Below are 17,975 nucleotides of genomic sequence, written 5' to 3' on the forward strand. Positions count from 1 at the left end.
GCTGCAGCCAGAGGTTGTGACCCTTGCAAAGCTCTGCAAGGAGGACACAGGGACAGCTCCAGACCTCTGTTCCCAATTCCTTCCTGCAGTGCCACCCCATGCCATGAGACACAGCTCAAGAGAACTCGGGTGACCCGAGAAAACAGGGAGTTTTTGCATACATGAGTAAACATCAGCCTCAACAGCGCAAGATAACACAAGAGATGCTCTCCCACATACAAGATCCTGTGAGATAACTTGGATCAGGCAGACAGCAGCAATGGGAAGAGGAAGAAAGAAAGCTGAAATCCTCCCTAAGCTCCACACAATCCCCAGAAGGTGTTTATCTCCCCAGCTATGTTTAGTGCAGAGCAAAGCCCCAGCCCAGCACCATTCCTATCACTGGTGTCACGGCCAGCCACACGTCCCAAAAATCTCCTGAGGCAGGAGACAACCCCGTGACTAAGCCAAAGTGACGGCAGGTGAGTTTTGGAAGGCATCTGTCACAGAAAGAGCCAACCATGAGATTCAACACAGCAGCCTCTGCTTACAACTCTGAGCAACACAAACCCAAGGAGAACCAGCAAAGGAAACCTGAGATTGCTCACTGAAATTCCCTAAGGAAAACAAGGGAAATTTAGCTTAAATTCAGGCTGCCTGCAAGAGAGGGAAGTAGCTGCCATGAGCAGCTGGTGCACACACTCAGACCTGCAAGCATCCCTGGAAAAACCTGCTTGGAGGCAGGTGCAAGCCAAGGAGAGGCAGATGTGCTACACACAGTCAGGATCAACCCTCGTGCTGATGGAAGCAAAGGAGCTCAGGTCAGACAGTGCCAACAGAGCCCAGGTCCCTCAGCACACGAGTGACACCTCCAACATTTTAACATCAGGGTTAAAACTCCATGAATGAACCAGTTTGCCCCAACCAACAGAACCCTGCAGACACAGAGCTGCTCCAAACCTCCTCCAAGGAAAGCACCACGCTCCCAGGTGTTCCTCCACGCATCACCTCTTGCTGCCAGCCACGCTGCTTCCCCCAAAATCCTCCAGGACCAGCTCAGGCTCCAACTCCTGTGGGGCACAAGTGGTCCCTGGGCCAGGCTCACCTCGTCCCTCCATCCACACATCCACCGGTCCGGCAGGGCAGCCGAGGAAAGGGCTGGGCTCGAATGTGCCAACCTTTAAAGAAGCCTGGATGATCCCTTCCAAGGCTGGATGGCTGGAGGCATGTGCTCCTACCTGTGAGTCAGCAGCTCCGTAAATCGCTGCTGATTCACCCCCTGCTTACACAGCAAACAGGAAACTCAGGTCCACATTCCCTCCGGATAAGACACGGATCGTTTAAAAGCAGGGAGGAGGGAGAAATAAAAAAAAAAAAGTCACGAGAGGTGCGTTCATCTGCTCACATGGCTCCTGACTTCAAGTTTCCAGCGCATCACTCCCGCACAGGGAAAACCCCTCAAATTTAATTCCGCTGATAGAAGAGAGGCAGCGTGTCCTGTCCGCGCTCCGGGACACCGGCAAAGCCACGTCCCTGTCCCTGTCCCCACCATCCCAGGCGATACCTGCCGGCCGGGGCTCACCTTGCGATGGGGACAGCTCACCTGAGTCACGGCCGTGCTCTGTACACAACACCTGTGACACACGGTCACGTTCTGCGCCCGGGGACAGCGCCAAGGCAGCGAGGCCCAACGGCGACACGAGGGGACACGAGGGGACACGAGGCGACACGAGGCGACACGAGGGGACACGAGGCGACACGAGGGGACACAGCCCACACCCGGAATCCCAGCCCGGTCCTCCCCACCTGGCCGAGCCTTGGTGAAGGTTTCGCTCACCCGCGGCTCCGAGCCCAAGGATTCGCCAGCAGCGGAAACTCAACACAGGGAAAGGCTCCAGCAGCAGCAAACAACACTCGCGTGTTTTTACCGCTCTCCCCCCGGCCCCTCCGCACATCCCCACCAAGGGCTCTGCAGCCCCGGTATCGCGGCACCGCGCTCCGGCCCCAGCGACAACACCGAGCTGCGGAACCACCGCGGCCCGCGCGGAGGAAACCGCGGGGAGCCAACACCCGGAGGATTAGGCAACAGCCCCAACCCCGCGGCTCCCCCCGCGGTTCCCCAGCGGTTCCCCCCCGGCCGCGGCCGCCCCTTCCCCGCAGCCCGCTCGTACCTCTGGGCAGGGACATGGCGCAGTGCGAGCCCGGCGGGCCCGGCCCGAGCGGAGCCCGCGAGTCCCGCCCGCCGCGGCCGCGCCGGCAGCCGCCAGCCGGGCCCGCCCCCGCGCCGCCATTGGCCAGCGCCGCATGGGGGGCGTGGCTAAGCGCCCCGCGCGGAAACGGCTTTGCGGTTCTCGGGCGCGCTTCTCGGGGTGAAGTGAGGCGGGCGGGCGGCGGTGCTCCCTCAGAGAGGTGGCCGCGGTGTCCCCGTCGCTGGTGTGGCCCTGCAGGGTTGGGGCGCGGAGCATTCCCCGGGGGTTCCGTCCTGTGCTGCTCCTCGAGCCACCTGCCAGCTAAGGATGGCCAAATCACCGCGTCTTCCATGGGTTCTGCACGCCACGGGTGCCACCGGTGGGTCCGGCTGGGAAATGGGGAATCAGGGGAACGGCTGGAGCTGTGTCAGGGCAGGGTTAGGTTGGATATTCGGGAATGTTCTTCCCTCAGAGTGCTGGGACACTGATCAGGCTCCCCAGGGAATGGTCAAGGCTGCCACAGCTCCAGGAGTGTTTGGACAACACTCCCAGGCATTTGGGATTTTGGGGCCTGGAGTTGGAGTGGGTGATCCCTGTGTGTCCCTTGGAGCGCAGGATGCTCTGTGATTCTGTGATTAATTCCTCTCTGAGTCACTGAGGAATCAATCCCTCCTAGACGTGGCACATCCCGGGATTAAGGATGCTCCCACAAACACCCGAGCTGCAGCTGAAAAAAAAAAAAAAAAAGCCCTTTTCTGTCTGGAATTCTTAGTGTGATTCTAAAGATCCAAAGGAGGGGTTGGAGGGGTGGGAGCTGCTGACAGCCCTGGTGAGATCACAGCTGCTCTGCCACAGCCAGCTCTCAACTTTGCAGAGCATTTGGGATGGATTTGAGGACTGGAAAAACTTCCTCAAACCCCAGCAGCAGAAAGGAATCGCTGCCAGAGGGAAGGAGCTGGAGGGATTGGGATCTGTGGCTGCCTCGGGCAGAGCTGCCCCAATGGCACCAGATCCAGCAGCTGCAGCTGAAGGTGGAAGAGTTCAAATGGAAAACAAATTACAGGTTTTTAATGGGGAGAGCAATTACCATCCCCAGAGATGTCTCAGATTCACCACCTTTCAAGTCTTTCAACACAGACGAGGAGGAGCCTTTCCAAAAAAAAAAAAAAAACCAAACTGCTGTGCAGCCCAACCGCAGGTCATTAGTGCTGATGCAAGAGCTGGGGATGTCACTGCAGGGCTGGGCAAAGGGAGCTGAGTGGGCCTTTCTGACATTTATCCACACGGATCTTGGGATCAGCAGCAGAGTTGGAACCAATCCACACAGGTTTGGGCTGAGCCAGTGCTCAGGGTGAGTTTTGGGGGCTCTGTGGCAGAGCAGAGCAGAGCATCACCAGCACTCTGGCAAACGTGGAGCTGTGGGACCTGTGGGACAGGCTCTGGGGGTGGGACAGGCTCTGGGGTGTCACTGGGAGTCCAGGACATGACCCTGCTGTCCCCCAGCATGTCTCAGTGTGCACCTTCCCTCCTCCTGGAGGCCAGAGCCAGCTGTGGATCCAGGTGCATAAAGGTGGATTTGAGTCTCCAGCCCTCAATCCCTGGGCACTGCCCTGCTCCCAGGCCTTCCAGGGAAATTGGGATGCATCCAGATCCAGCAGGGTGGGAGGGCAGGGAGCACACAGACCCCAGGGGAAAGGACCAGAAGCTGCCACATGGTCACCTCCCAGCCATGGCAGGGCTTGAGGGGCTCTTAGGAGATCTCTCCTTTCCTTCTGCAGCTTCCCAGTGCTGCTGGCATGGCTTCAGCACCTTCTTGTCTGAGCCACTGTCCTTGGGCCCTGCAGGCTCCCAGGGAATCGTCACAGGCACAGCATCCCCATGGAGCCTGAGTGCTCCCAGAGATTTCAGCAAGGCTGCTGGATTTTTGGCACCCTTGGAAAGCCTCTCCATGCATTCGGGGGCTGTAGAACCTTTGTTTGTGCAGGCTCTGGGTCAGGGTGATCACCAAGAGAGCAATAAGGAGCTGCTCACCCATGTCTGGGCAAAACCTGCTTCTCCTTCCTCCTCTCTCCTCAAGGTTCCCAGTCCCACTGTGTCCCCAGCATCCCAACATAGTCCCCCACTCGTGCTGCTACAAAGATGAAAACTGCTAATTGAAGGTTTCAGAAATACAAACCAGCAACATCTGTATTTTTCACTATGTATGAGTGTTGGGTTAGGATAAAGCAGGAACTTCATCATGTATGACAGGTGCTGAAATTTCTGATTCTCTTTTAGGTTTCTGACTGTAGACTAAGATGCTCCTTGAGTAAAAATCAACAATTTATACTAGAAAATGAAATCAGGTTCAGAATAAATTTTTTTCTTCTGTTTTCACCTGATGATAAACAGGAAGGTTACTGAAACACAGTAATGCACATCGTGCCAAAACTCATTTTGTTCCTGTTTTCCAACTCTTACTAGCTTAGCTAAAAGGTAGTCCACAGATAGATCAAGACTGCTTGAAATAAAAAGAACAAAGAACTCAGATATTTTAAATGAAGGAGCTAAAACAAAGATTTAAATGTTTCATGTAGAATGTTTTAGGTTTAGTAATTCTGTTCCATTCCTTCAACTGTTTTGCTCTTTAAGAGGACAAGGAGTAACAGAGTTTGGAATGTAGGAATCACCATGTAATTATTAAATTTTATTAAAATAAAACTGAGGAAGTCTGGAGGGGTCCTGGGGGGGATCTGGGACATCCTGAGGGGGTTCAGGGAGTCCTGAGGGATCCTGGGGGGGTTCAGGGTGATCCTGAGGGGGTCTGAGGTGTCCAGGGGGGTTCAGGGGGATCCTGAGGGGGTCCTGAGGAATCCTAGAGGGGTTTTGGGGGGTTCAGGGTTAGATAGGTATTGGGAAGAGGGTGAAGCCCTGGCACAGGGTGCTCTGGGCAGCTGTGGCTGCCTCTGGATCCCTGGAAGTGTCCAAGGCCAGGCTGGACAGAGCAACCTGGTGCCAGCATCACACAGGGGCCGTGACCTGGGGCTTCACCCCACAGCCCCAGCAGCCGGGGCAGAGAGCCCAGAGCACAGGGAGGGCAGGAACTGTCACAGAGCAGGGGCACAACGGGGCAGCACCAGCACAGTAACACAGGGAGGGAAACCAGTGCAGGGCCAGTAAAGGACCAGTACAAAACCAGTGCAGAGCCAGTACAGAACCCGTGCAGGATCACTGCAGGACCAGTACAGAACCAGTGCAAAGCTAGTAAAGGACCAGTACAGAACCAGTGCAGGGCCAGTATAGAACCAGTACAGAACTAGTGCAGAGCCAGTACAAAACCAGTGCACAGCCACTACAGAACCCGTGCAGGATCGCTGCAGGACCAGTACAGAACCAGTATAGAGCCAGTAAAGGACCAGTACAGAACCAGTACAGGACCAGTTCAGAACCAGTGCAGAGCCAGTGCAAAACCAGTGCAGAGCCACTACAGGACCAATATAGAACCAGTGCAAAGCCAGTAAAGGACCAGTACAGAGCCAGTAAAGGACCAGCACAGAACCAGTACAGAGCCAGTAAAGGACCAGTACAGAACCAGTACAGAGCCAGTATAGAACCGGTCCAGAGCCAGTAAAGGACCAGTGCACAGCCACTACAGAACCCGTGCAGGATCATTGCAGGACCAGTAGAGAACCCGTGCAGGATCATTGCAGAACCAGTACAGAACCAGTTAAGGACCAGTACAGAACCAGTAAAGGACCAGTGCGGGATCAGTACAGAACCCGTGCAGGATCATTGCAGGACCAGTACAGAACCAGTACAGTACCAGTACAGCACCAGTGCAGCCGCAGCCCGCGGGCGCTGGTGGCGGTGCCCGCCCGCACGGGGGCGCCGGGCGCTGCCTGCGGACCCCACAGCTGTGGCGGCGTTGCCCCTTTAAGGGCCGCGCGGCCGTACCAAAACAAAAGCGCGGCGCGGCCATTGGCTGCGGGGCGGGCACGTGCCGCACAGCTGGGGCTTCCTGCGGCCGGGGCCGCGCCGGGGCCCGCCCGCGCCTCCGCTCCGGCACCGACACCGGCACCGGAACCGACACCGGCACCAGAACCGGCACCGGCACCGGCCCGCCATGGCGCACTCGGCGCCGCTCGGCCTGCTGGAGCAGGGCTGCCCCATCCAGGTGGAGCACGATCGCAAGCGGCGGCAGTTCACCGTGCGCCTCAACGGTAAGGGGCGGCTCGGGACGGTACCGGCTGCTCTGTGCCCACGATCCCACCTCGCTGCGGGCCCCAGGTTCCCGTTCCTTTCCAGCTCTCGCTGTTTCCTCCCCCCCCGCGTCTCTCCCGTCGGTCCCCTCCCCGTTGCTCTCCCCCTTTTTTCTTCTTGTTCCTCCCCCTTTTTCCGTTCTCACCTATTTCCCCCCGTTTCCTCAATGCCGCTGTGTCCCGCAGCACTTTCCGCTGTATTCTCCACCCTGCCGCGGTGTGACACCCCCCGTGTGCCCCCCGATATTCTTCAGAGCACCCCCGATTCCTGCTGGGGCTCCCCCCACCCCTTCCTGCACCCTAAAAATCTCCCCGGAGATCTGGGGTTCTCTCGGTTGGGGTTGGTGTGACCTCAACCTGTGGAGCTCTGGTGACACAGTGACCCCCAAAAAGCTCTGTCACATATTGGGTGAACAAAGGAAAAAAAAGTAGATGCCACTAAAATTTCTTTGTGGTGCATTGATTCTTTCTCAGCCTTCGTGTTAATGGTTAATTCCAAATATTCAGCGATCCTAGCATCTCTTCCCCATCCATTTGTCATGCTGAGAACTACTCTGGGTAAAACTGCCTTGCTGAAATTGCAGGGTAGCTGCCTTTTAGAAAAAATATAAATAAAATGTGTAGTTCAGAAATCATAGGGAATGCAGGAGGCTTTGTCGATAAAACAACAGGAATAGTCCAGATTTTATTTTAGACTTCTCTTCCTCCCCCCCCAACCCCATTTTCATTTCAACCACTAATTACAAAGTGCAGGCTGGAGGCTCAGCAGTGGTGGAGCGAGGAAGGAGGAGACGGGTGCGGAGAAAACAATTTCACCAACTGCTTATTTCAGCCTGAGATCAAACGAGGTCCCAGGTGCCACCACCAGAGCATTGTCCCAGTCAGTGAAGTTGGTGGTGCAGGGGACAGCCAAGGGCCAACAATTATTAGGGAAATGTAATCTTTTATCGTGGTTTTCTGGGTAAAAGCTCTGTCAGCCACACCATGGGCCGAGTAGCGTTTGGTGGCTGAGCAGGGATGAGTCGTGACTGGAGAGGGTGAACTTTGAGAGGCAGAGAATCAGCTGTGGGAGTCGTGTGTGAATCAGCACAGAACTTCCTGATTCAGGAGGGGGTCGTGGAATCACAGAGTCCTGGAATGGTTTGGGTTGGAAGGATCCTAGAGCTCATCTCAGAAGGGATGCATTCTGCATGTCCAAGCCCCATCCAGTCTGGCCATGGCCTCACCCAGGTGAATCCCCACGATCAAGGTTGTGTTTTTTTCTGGGAGTTCAGGGAGTCTGAGCCCTTTTCTGTGAGCTCAGCACTGGCCACACAAGGCAGCAGAGCGGCGTCCTGGTGCGACGGTGTCCGTGCTGCTGCGCTGACTAACATCCATGTGGAGTGCATCCATCCCTCCTCCTCCTCCTTGTTAGGCACTTGCTGGTAGCAGCCAAGCCCTGGAAGATGGTCAGGAGATAACATCTCTGTGGGAGTGCGTGGCAGGCTGTTTATTTCCTGCACTGCTCTTTGTCGCTCCCGCTCCTGGCACGATCAGCATCAGTGGTGTGGAATGCTCCGGGAGGTTTTTCCTTGCTGCGTGCAGGGAGTTACAAGAAATGGGTCAGACACAGATTTTTGGCATCCTAGTGACCCCTGTGTCCCTCAGAGAGCACTCTAGTCCCATGTCACTGCACTGTAGCAGGGATAAACAGCAGTTTATGGATTCCTGTGATGTCCTGATTTCTGCTAAATGTTAAGTGTGGATATTCTGGGAAAACATGGGTGCACCCAGCATGAGGACCAAGCAGCCAGACTTTGACAGCTGGTGGTTTAGGGTGGTGTGATGTTGGGTAGGAGACTTTCCATGGTGATGAATTGCTGGAAATCCCTGGAGCAGGAGGCCTGAGACAGGGAAAGCTGTGAACTGGTGTGAAAGTTTCATTTTCAGCATCATCCTGTGTTTGCCTCTGCGGCCCTGTGTGACCTCGTGTCAGCACTTCCTCCTTGTGCACAAGGAAGATGAATTGCACTCAGGTTTTTGGGGTTTGCCCTGTCTTTCCTCTCTGCTGGTTCCTCCCCTCTCTCCCCTCATGGCTGCAGTAGCTCCTAAAACTCTGATAGGAACAGCTGCTTCCCTTGAACACGTTCCATTTTCCCTTGCATCCCAAATGAAGGAGCATTTAGAAGCTGAAAGTAAAGCTGATTATAACCAGACCTCACTGAGCCTCGTTATCCCTCGAGAGGAGGGCAGAAAGGCGCCCAACTGGATTTGTAATGGGTTAGGATGTGACTAACAGCCTGAGCCAGCCAGAAACCTCCCTGTGCAGAGACTCTCTTGGAAAACATCAATTTGTCAAAGCTAAAAGCTTCCCTGGGAATCATATAGGCTGGTTTTGTCAGGAATAGTTGGGCATTTCTTTGGATCTGAGATGAATTTTAGGTCAAAACAAGAAATCTACAGGGATCCCCTACCCCAAAGCAGTCCAGATGTTTGGGGCAGGGGAAGAGCTTTTAGCAGCAGCTTCTTGATGCTCATCACACCCATCAGGCTCACCAGGAGCAGCTCCAGTTCCTCAGGGATGTGCAGGCTTCTCGCACATCCCAGCTCCCATTCATCCAACTGCAGCATCCACACTTCCCAAAGCTCCCCCTCCTCCCCAGCTGGGTTTGGGCAGGATTTTGGCTGGAAGCTCCTGCTCATCTGAGCCTCAGGAGCTCCTTGTCAGGGAGCCCAGGTTCAGGTTTATTGGGAAAACTGGAGCAGGTCACACCTTGGAGCTTTCCTCCCTGATGGGGCAGATGCTTCCCAGGAGAGGGGAAGGTGCTGAGTTTGCAGCAGGGACCGAGGGATCTGTCACCAGACCCTGCATCAAAGACATCCCTGCTCCTCCCGTGCCACAGGCGCCTCCAGAGAGCTCCTAAACAGGAAACTGCTCCAAACCAGAGCCCTCCTGCTGCCATTCCTGCGAGTGAGGCCCCTCCACTCTGGCTGTGCTGTCTCCACTCTGGTGTTGTGCTCTGTTGTGTTTTCTCTCCGTAGTAACGTGCCAGTAGCTCCCTGGGGAGTGAGGCCAGCCCACGGCAGGCAGCGAGCTCCAGCCTGGGATGCACGAGCTCCTCGGGACATCTCGTTCTCTCACCCCACCCCACAAGCAGCTTTTGCTTTTTTTTTTTTTTTTTTCACACTGTTTGGATCTGCAGCAGATGACCTGAGCTGCCCCCTGCTCCTGGGAGATGGGGCTGGCATTTGTTCTGTCCCCTTGCTGGCAGGGAATGGCTTTGCAGCAGTCTCCTAAAGGGGCTGGAGCTCAGGGGCTGCTCCAAAGGCTGGGGTGCAGAAATTGGCCTTGCAGGACCTGCCCAGGTCCTGGCTGGGGTTGGTGCAGAGGGACAGGGACAAGGGAGGGTCCTGCAGTGCTGCAGCCTCCCCTCCCTGGGCAGGTGCTCTGTGTGTGCCAGGAGAGGGGGTCAGTGAAGGAGGGGCTGGAGTGGGGTGCCTGTGTCTGCACAGATTACTGGGACTGGGGCTGGGCTCTCTGCCTGTTCCCCCAGGCTCCTGAGCCACTCAGCCTGGGCACTTGTGTCTGGCATCAGGGCTGAACCTGCTCCTGGTGGAAACCTTCCATGGAGAGCAAGGTCAGAGCTGGTCCCTTGCCCAGCTCCCAGAAAAGCTTCCCCTTCCCTGTGCCCCTGTGCTGGAGGGAGGGCCAGAGGGTGAGCAGGGCACCAGCTGTGCTGCCATTGCTGCCATCCTGCTCCTCTCTGGCTGTGCTGATTTGCATTGGCTCCCCTTCCTCTCTGCATGGCCTGGAGGGGAGTGTCAGCCAGTCAAACACCACGGGCAGGCTCCTGGGGCTCTGCTGTGCCAAGCTGTGTCTGTGCAGGCTGATAAACTCCTGTCCTGGAGCCCAAGGGGGTGACACAGGCTGGAGGCTGGCAGGAGGTGTCTCTTATGCTGGATTTTGAGGGGTTTCTGCTTGTGCCCCCCTCTCTTTAAGGGGATTGCACCAAACTGGGGCTGGGTACTCCCCAGAAGGGTCAGCACAGTTTCCAGCTCCCCCAGCTTTCCTGGGAGCAGCCCCCCATGTCCAGGGTACCACACAGCACCAGGGCTGCCTTATTCCAGCCCATGGCTGTGCCCACACCACACCCTGTGGCACAAGTGTCCTTGGTGTCATGTGCTGTGTCACTGAGGTGAGCATGTGTGGATGTGATCCTGCACTTGGCTGAACTGGGATGTTTTTTCTGAACTGGGCCCAGTTTCCTGCAGTTCCTGCTGTTGTAAAATCAGGCTGGTTGTAAAATGTGTGTTCATCTGTGCCCTGGTGGCACTTTGCAGCTCCTGTCCTGGCTGGGGGTTTGTGGTGCTGCTGTGGTACAGGGAATATCCAGGAAAAGCCTGTCCAGGACATGTCTGAGATCCTCCAAACACTGCATCACCTTCTGCTTTAAAATGCATTTGTGTCTGTGATGATGCTTCTAAACAGATCACATATTTTAAAAGTGTACTTAAAGAAAAAAATCTTCTGTTGTCAGTTTAGTTGTAAACTTCTCAAAGCTTCAGGCAGAAGTTATGGAAAGTTTTAGCCTGGGAGGAGAGTGGGGTGGAAGGGCTGGAACGAGTGAAAGCTGCTGTTATAAGATCATTTTACAGCCTTTGGTGCTGCCAACTCTGCCCTTGCCACCCCTGAGAGCTGCCACCAAGTGCTCTGTGAGGGTGAGGGCACCTCATGCCCCAGCCTGGGCAGGTTTCCCTCCAGAAAAACAGGTCTGTGCTGCTGGGGAAGGGCTTCACCTGCTCCCTTGGCTTTTTTGGAGTGCCTGATCCACATGGAGAAACACAGCAGTGCTCCCTCTTTTCTGTCTGGGGGAAACTCAGAGTTTGGCTTTTTGGTGAACCAGAGCTGAGAGGGGCAGGACTGAAGCCTATAAATACTTGGGGGAACGGCAGGGAGGGAAATTATTTATGTCCACCCAAGAACAATGTTGGCACAAGAATGAGTGGGCAGAAACCAGCAGGAATAAACTTGGGCTGGAAATGTGAAGGTTTCCATCCAGTGTAGGAGAATTGAGTGTCTGCATAAAAGGAGCAGGAATAAAAGCTTGAGCTGCTGCTCTGGAAACACAAAATTCCAATGGGCTCATTTCTAGTTTCTCTTGAATACAGGGATGAGGCAAAGTGGCCTGGAGTTGTCAGCTGAAATGCAGTGAAATAGAGTGTACTGAGCTCAGCTAAAGCAGATCCTGAATGTAGGTGAACTTGCAGTCCTTCAGCCTTAAAAAAACATTGGAGAGAAGGAAAAGTTTCCATTCTTTTAATTAAACTTGTCTCTTTGATTGAGATCTTGCATTTCAGAAACTCACTTTTAACTACAGAAACTCTCTAGAAATGAAACATTTGTTTTTGCACTGAAGGCAGAAGCTCAAGGTTCTGTGGATGAAACCAGGGGGGGTTTAACTCCTGATTTATACATGAGCTGAAACTTCTTTTTTCCTGTAACTGAGCTGCTGTGAGAAAGGTCAGGGTGTCGAAACAGGAAGCCTGTGTGTGTGTACATGTAAATTTGTGTGCACAGCCCCCCTTGCACACCTGTGTGCACTTTCCTGTGTGTTTGTGGCATTCACCTCCCCAGCATCTTCCCCAGAATGTGTCTAGACAATGCTGCAACACCAAACCAAGGAGTTTTATGTGCCACAACAAAAAACCCTGTGCTGGAGGAGAATTTATTTGGCTATTACCTGGTTCAGCTTTGTTGTTTTTTCCCCCTCTTCTTTTTGTTCTCCTCCACCATCAACACATCTCCTCCCTCCCCACAGCTGCTTCCCTACCCTAAACACGTTGTGCTGGCATCAGTGATTCAGGGCTGGGTCAAAAACTTGCTCCTGTTCTTCCAAGGGCCTTGGAAAGTCTGAGCAGACCTGGCTTTGCTCACATCTCAGGGAGACCAATGAAGATATCCAGGTGTCACTGAAAGCAAAATCTGACCCAGCACCAGAGCTGGGTAAATGTCCCATTCCTGCTGTGGGCTCTCTGGAGCCATCCCAGCCCTCAATCCTCTCTGCTGTGGGCACCCCAGGGACACCCCAACCCTCACCCCTCTCTGCCACCCCTCAGGTTGCCACGACAAGGCCGTGCTGCTCTACGAGTACGTGGGGAAGCGCATTGTGGACCTGCAGCACACGGAAGTGCCCGATGCCTACCGAGGGAGGGGAATAGCCAAGCACCTGGCAAAGGTACGACCCCAGCCACCCTGAAGGGCAGGAGCTGTTGCTAACCCAGCTGTGGCTAAAGATCCTGGCTGGAGGCAGGCCCCATCACGTTGGAATTGCATGTGTGCCCTTTGGGAATCCTGCTCTGATGGGAGATGGGGTGGTTGGTGGGGCAGATGGAGATTGGGGGCAGACATTGCTGTTTCCTGTGGCAAGAGGAGCTGGGTAAATGTCAGCAAATCTCACCCAGAGTCAGCCCATTCCTCCTCAGCAAAAAAACCTTGTGCAGGGGCTGATGGTTCACCTCAGCTTAAGCTGGACCCTCCTCTCAAACCTTGACTGCCTTTGTGAGCCCTTTCCTGCCTTGGGCTGTGCAGGGAGAGCTGAGGAGGCAGGAGCACAGCGGTGGGGACACTGTGGGGTGGTGCTTTGGGGTACAGCTGCTCCCTGGCCCTGTAGGTGAGGACAGAGGGGTGATGAAGGTGAGCTGGGTCACCTGCAGTGCAGCATCCACCAGGCTGGATTTGTTGAGGGTTAAGCTGGGGACTCTGTGGCGAGGTGGTGGCTGTGGCAGGACAGCTGTGCTCTCCCCTCAAGCCTCTCCCTCCACCTGCCTCGCACAGGGGGTACCTGAGGGACCCCTGCTGCTTTCCTCATCTGGGTGAGGGGTACAGGACTCCCACAAGGCTTCAGAGGGGAGTGGAGGCTGGGGGTGCTGGTTGTAACTCACCTGATCTCCCTTGGCTGCAGGCAGCCCTGGACTTTGTGGTGGAGGAGGACCTGAAGGCTCACCTGACGTGCTGGTACATTCAGAAATACGTCAAGGAGAACCCGCTGCCGCAGTACCTGGAACACTTGCAGCCTTAAGGCAGGACTGCTCCCACACCAGCACAGCTGTCCCTGACTGTTCAACGCGGCCTTCGCTTCTCTGCAGTCTCAGGAAACCCTTTCCCACACTCACAATTCCCGGTTTTTTAAGCGTGTCCATGCGGTGTGTGAGTGTGGGCACGACCTCCTCCTCTCTGCCCGCGTGTGAGCGTGGCTGCAGCCCCTGGGCCAGGCTGGCTCTGGGCACACGTGGTGCCCTCCAGTGCTTTTCCCAAGCCAGGGGATAGAAGAGGGTGATTTTCCACCAAACTCCATCACAAAGCCAGGGGATGACTTGTTCTGCACCTCATCCTCTCCCCTCTGCTTGGTGACAGCTCTGAACTTGTATGGGGATGTTGGTTAGGGGTGGTCATGGGCTACCAGCCCCCCTTTCCTCCTGGCAGCTGGGGAGATGCTGTGGATTAAGCTTTGTGGGACAGAGGAAGGTGCTGGAGGAGCCCCAGCCCTGTGTCAGGTTTATCCCCTGTTGGACACCAAGCTGTGTCCAAGCCCACATGAAACACAAACAAGAACATGTGGACCATGGTGGCACCTCGGGGGCTTTGCTGCACTGGCTGTGGAGACACTGGGATGGTGACACCTTCGAGCCTGGAGACAAGAGCTGTGTGTGACTTGGACTGCAGAGCTGTGGCAGAGTCTGTGCAGAGGAAGAGATGTGGCAGAGTTGCAGATGCTGCTGCCTGGAGATGCCAGCTCCTGTACACAACCCTGCTTCTGTACACAGCCCTGAAGTGGCATCCCACAGGGTCATGGACTGTTATTCCTGTCTCCCTGCCCTTGGTGTGGACACAGCCTGCTCAGGAGTGGAGATCAGCCCCGCAGCCACCCCTGGCCTAAGTGATGAGGGACATCCCAGGGCACCAGGGTGGTTTTCTGCAGCTGAAGAGGAAGGCTCCCCCCATCTCCCTCTTCTCCATCTCTACATCCCTGTCAGCACCCCAGATCAGCCTCATCATGACATCCTGAGAGCAGCAGGGTGATGCCTCCAGGACCTGCTCCTGGCCCATCTCCAGGGCTCAGTGCTAGAGGCGTCCATGTGGATTCCTATGGCTTCTCCTTAGAGCCTTTGGAAAGAAGCCCTGGCTCATGGCATTACCTGTCTGCTCAGCAGCCTCCTCACAGCTCCAAGCTCAGGGCACTGGCAGCATCGTGGGGACCTTGGCCAGCAGCAGGAACAGCCTCATTTCATGATCTTACCTCCGTGGATGATGATCCTGTAGCACAAGGCAGCATTGCCACACTCAGATGTAGAGGTAGCACCATGATGGCAGGGCACTGCCAGGTTCCAGCTTGCTGCCTGTCCTGCCTTGCCTGGGTTTTCCAGGGCCTGAGCTACACCTCAGAGCATCTCACACTGAGCTCAGGATTTTGCAGTGTCCCAGGGCAGGGGAGTGGTGAGGGAGATGTTTTCAACACACCCAGCCCTGAGCAGCCACTGGGGGCTGCAGCCAGGCAGGGGATGGAGATCCTCTCACCTGGAGACCAAATCCAGACCTTGCTTAGCTCAGCAGGGACTAAAGTTTACAATCTGTGCCACGGAGTGACTGAAGCCCCAGGTGAGAGGCAGCTCAGCCCTTTCCCAGAGCCCAGCACCAACTCCATGGCAGCAAAGGCAAAAACTACAATCTTCTCTCCTGATTGGGGTGGCCAGAGATGGAGACCTTGTGCCAGGATTTCAGCCTGAGCTGCCCCTGGCCTCCAGCTCGAGGTGAACCCTTGCTGCCCAGCATAGGGCAGCCCTCTCAGGCTTCCAAACATCCCAGATTCCATCCCTGCCCTGCCTGCTGCAGGCTGTGAGACCCCTGCCCATGCCCACCACCTGTGCCAGGGGTCAGAGCCACCTCTGCTTGTGCTGCTCAGGAAAGGCCTTGAGCTCAGCCCTGCCTTTGCTTCATTTCTGCCCTCCTGCTGCTTATTTCACCCAGGCTGTGACCTTTAGGGTGGCTTCAAGGGACTGGGAAAGGGTGGCAGGTAACAAACTAAAGGGGCTCGAAGAAATGTGGGCTGCTAAATGTTCCTTCTTTAAAATGCAAAGCACACTTCAACACATAGTTACAGGAGCAAGGCTGGCTCTGGTACTGCTGTGATGACTGAACCATCCCTTCTCTTGATTCCAAGGTGAAGCTGAACTGTTTTCTCCCCTGGAAGCCAAGATAAGATACCTTGTCTTTGCCACAGCAGGGCTGAGTGCTTGGGAGCGATGTCTGAGCCCAGTGCTGTGAGCCTCTGTCCTGGTTTTGTGCTCATTTCCATTGTGTACAGTCTCCAGCAGCTCCCAGTTGTGCCAGCTCGCTGGAGGGTGTGCTGTGCTCAGTCCAGGCAGTGTCCCAGTGTCCAGCCAGGCTCTGGAGCCCCTCGTGCTGCTCTGGCAGGAACCTCGTGCTTCCCGGCGCTGGATCACCCGCAGCGATCGCTGCCTTAAATCAGGCACAGCTCACGGTTCTGCTGCTGCTTCCCTTCGAGGTGCTACAACCCCCTGGGCATCTGACCTGACAGAGACGTGTGCCAGTGTCTGTGCCAACCATTTCTCTGCTGTTCCCTCCTCCTCGATGCCAGTGAATAGCAATACCAGCGATGCCGCAGTCCACGGTGCTCTTGTGACCCTGCACGGCCGAGTGGGACCTGGCTCGGGGTCACTCGGTGCTGGGTAGCCCCTCCCTGCCTCCCCACCAGCTGCCTTTTCCCAGCTGGTCTCTGCAGAAAGGAGCTTTGAGTCCTGTGCTGCCCCTTGGTGCTGATTAAGCCTGGAGGAGTTTGGGATCTTGGACTCTCCCCAGGCGACAGGAGCGTGGAAGTGGTTTGGTTGAATACTGAGCTCCCCAAACCCCTTTGAACTGCAGACCTGTGGTGGGTGGGGGAATGCAGGTGGCTGTCAAACCTGCTTCCACAGCCCCCAACTTGAAACACCCCTTCCCTCCTCCACTCTCCAGCGTTGTCTTCCTCTGTCCAAGGTTTCCGTTCTGTTGGATTCGGTGGTTACGATGTGCCTTTCCTTCTCAGGACCTGTTACAAACGACCTTTCTGCTCTTGTTTATGTTTAACATTTATCTTGATCCCTCCCTCTGTCATACTATAAAACATGAACATAATGCATGGAATACAATACAATAAAAGTGTGGCTTAACTGAGCTGCAGTGGCTGTGCTGCGCTGGGGGGGACCAAATGCTCCCACTGCAGATGAACAGTAGGTAAGGGGTGAAATTACTGTGTTTATTTGAGGTCACAAGGCTAGCTGACCTCATGATGACTCTGCAGAGCTCAGGGTGACCGGGATTACAACTGGTTCCTCTCCTTTGACAGCTGATCCAGCCCTGCTCACCTTCATCTTTGCTCCTCAGGATTTCAGGCCAGTCTTTGGGAGTTGTCCTGCAAATGGGCGGACACTCAGTGTTTATATCCAGTTTTAAGATGAAAATATTTAAATATCCATCTGTTGTGCTTGTCCAGAGCAAGGTGGGCAGGCAGGTGACTCAGAGAGACACAAGGCTCTTCCCTCCTGGAGCCAGGACTCCTCAGGGCTGGGAGCACAGCTCAGCACTCAGAATCACTGCAGGGCATTTGTGTCACTTCCCAATACCGAGTGAAGGCTACAGAGGCTGAGGCCAGAGTTTGGATAACTCAAATTGCCGGGAAGGTTGGTGTGGAGAACAGTTATGGTTTGATCCAGCCTGACAAGCAGGCAGCAGGAGCGTGGGGTTTGCTGCTCCCGAGGGACAGCACAGGCAGTTGGGATCTGTAGCTGGGCTGTTGCTGGTAACACACTCTGTTTACATTCCACATTCCAGACAGTCCATGCTCCGGCCTGTCCCAGCACTGCTGCACGTTCTGCCGGGCTGGGCACGCTTCCCAAACACCTCCTTGTTCCTGTGAATGCAGCATTTACCTCCCCTGAAACAGCTGCCCCCCAAAATACAGCTGGGAGAGCAGCGGCGTGGGAGAGTCCTGTAGGCTGGAAGAGCAGCCTCGGGATGCCTGGGAAGGTGGAGGCAGCCTGGGGTTTGTTCTCTTCAGTCACATTACATCACTTGGGAATAATGTTATCAAAAAGAGGGTTTGTCTAGGAACGGGAGATGCAGAGCCAGCTCTGGCTCCTGATGTTCGTGTCAGGCTGGAGGAGGGCTCCAAGAAAGGAGGGGGTGCAGAACAGGGAGCTGCTGTTTGATAAAGGAAAACTTAAAATTCCTGAGAAAAAGAGTAAGAGCCTGCAGAGGCTCAAGCATCCTGGAGATAACCATTCAAACACCCTGCCCACAAAACCTTCTGATGGATCCACAGGGGCTGGGAAACCTCTGGCACTACCAAACCGACACTGCAATTCTAGAGAAACGTTTGGTTATAAGATTTATATTGACTTGATAATCTTGAGGCCTTTTCCTAAGTGGTTCTGTGATTTATTCGTCCTCAGAGATTCAGCAGGGGAGCCTCCCCATTCACTGTCCCTCTTTCGAGATGGGTTAAGGGGGCGAAATTCACCCCCAAACCGCCCAGCC

General features: G+C 55.2%; 2 protein-coding genes across 2 annotated transcripts in view; one reads left to right on the top strand and one right to left on the bottom strand.

Annotated features, from left to right (window-relative positions):
* MAP2K3 (mitogen-activated protein kinase kinase 3) overlaps positions 1-2,220 on the bottom strand; it is a 29,318-nt gene extending 27,098 nt beyond the window's left edge. The window contains exon 1 of the mRNA XM_033074379.1: positions 2,151-2,220. Coding sequence (XP_032930270.1) covers positions 2,151-2,166 — 16 coding nt within the window. The 5' untranslated portion in view covers positions 2,167-2,220. The remainder of the gene's footprint in view (positions 1-2,150) is intronic.
* Positions 2,221-6,174: 3,954 nt separating this feature from the next.
* NATD1 (N-acetyltransferase domain containing 1) lies at positions 6,175-16,613 on the top strand. The gene is made up of 3 exons (XM_033074502.1): positions 6,175-6,367; positions 12,503-12,621; positions 13,348-16,613. Exons 1-3 carry the CDS (start codon positions 6,271-6,273, stop codon positions 13,462-13,464), a joined length of 333 nt encoding a protein of 110 aa, XP_032930393.1. The 5' UTR covers positions 6,175-6,270; the 3' UTR covers positions 13,465-16,613.
* The last annotated feature ends 1,362 nt before the right edge of the window (positions 16,614-17,975 follow it).

The sequence above is a fragment of the Catharus ustulatus genome, chromosome 16 (genome assembly GCF_009819885.2).
Source record: "Catharus ustulatus isolate bCatUst1 chromosome 16, bCatUst1.pri.v2, whole genome shotgun sequence".
NCBI classification, from domain to species: domain Eukaryota; kingdom Metazoa; phylum Chordata; class Aves; order Passeriformes; family Turdidae; genus Catharus; species Catharus ustulatus.

What these genes read in the sequence shown, in the direction of transcription:
- NATD1 (XM_033074502.1), top strand. Translation starts at nt 6,271, where the DNA reads ATGGCGCACTCGGCGCCGCTCGGCCTGCTGGAGCAGGGCTGCCCCATC. An exon ending in GTTCACCGTGCGCCTCAACG is followed by an intron (nt 6,368 to 12,502) that starts GTAAGGGGCGGC and finishes GCCACCCCTCAG; the next exon opens with GTTGCCACGACAAGGCCGTG. An exon ending in TAGCCAAGCACCTGGCAAAG is followed by an intron (nt 12,622 to 13,347) that starts GTACGACCCCAG and finishes CCTTGGCTGCAG; the next exon opens with GCAGCCCTGGACTTTGTGGT.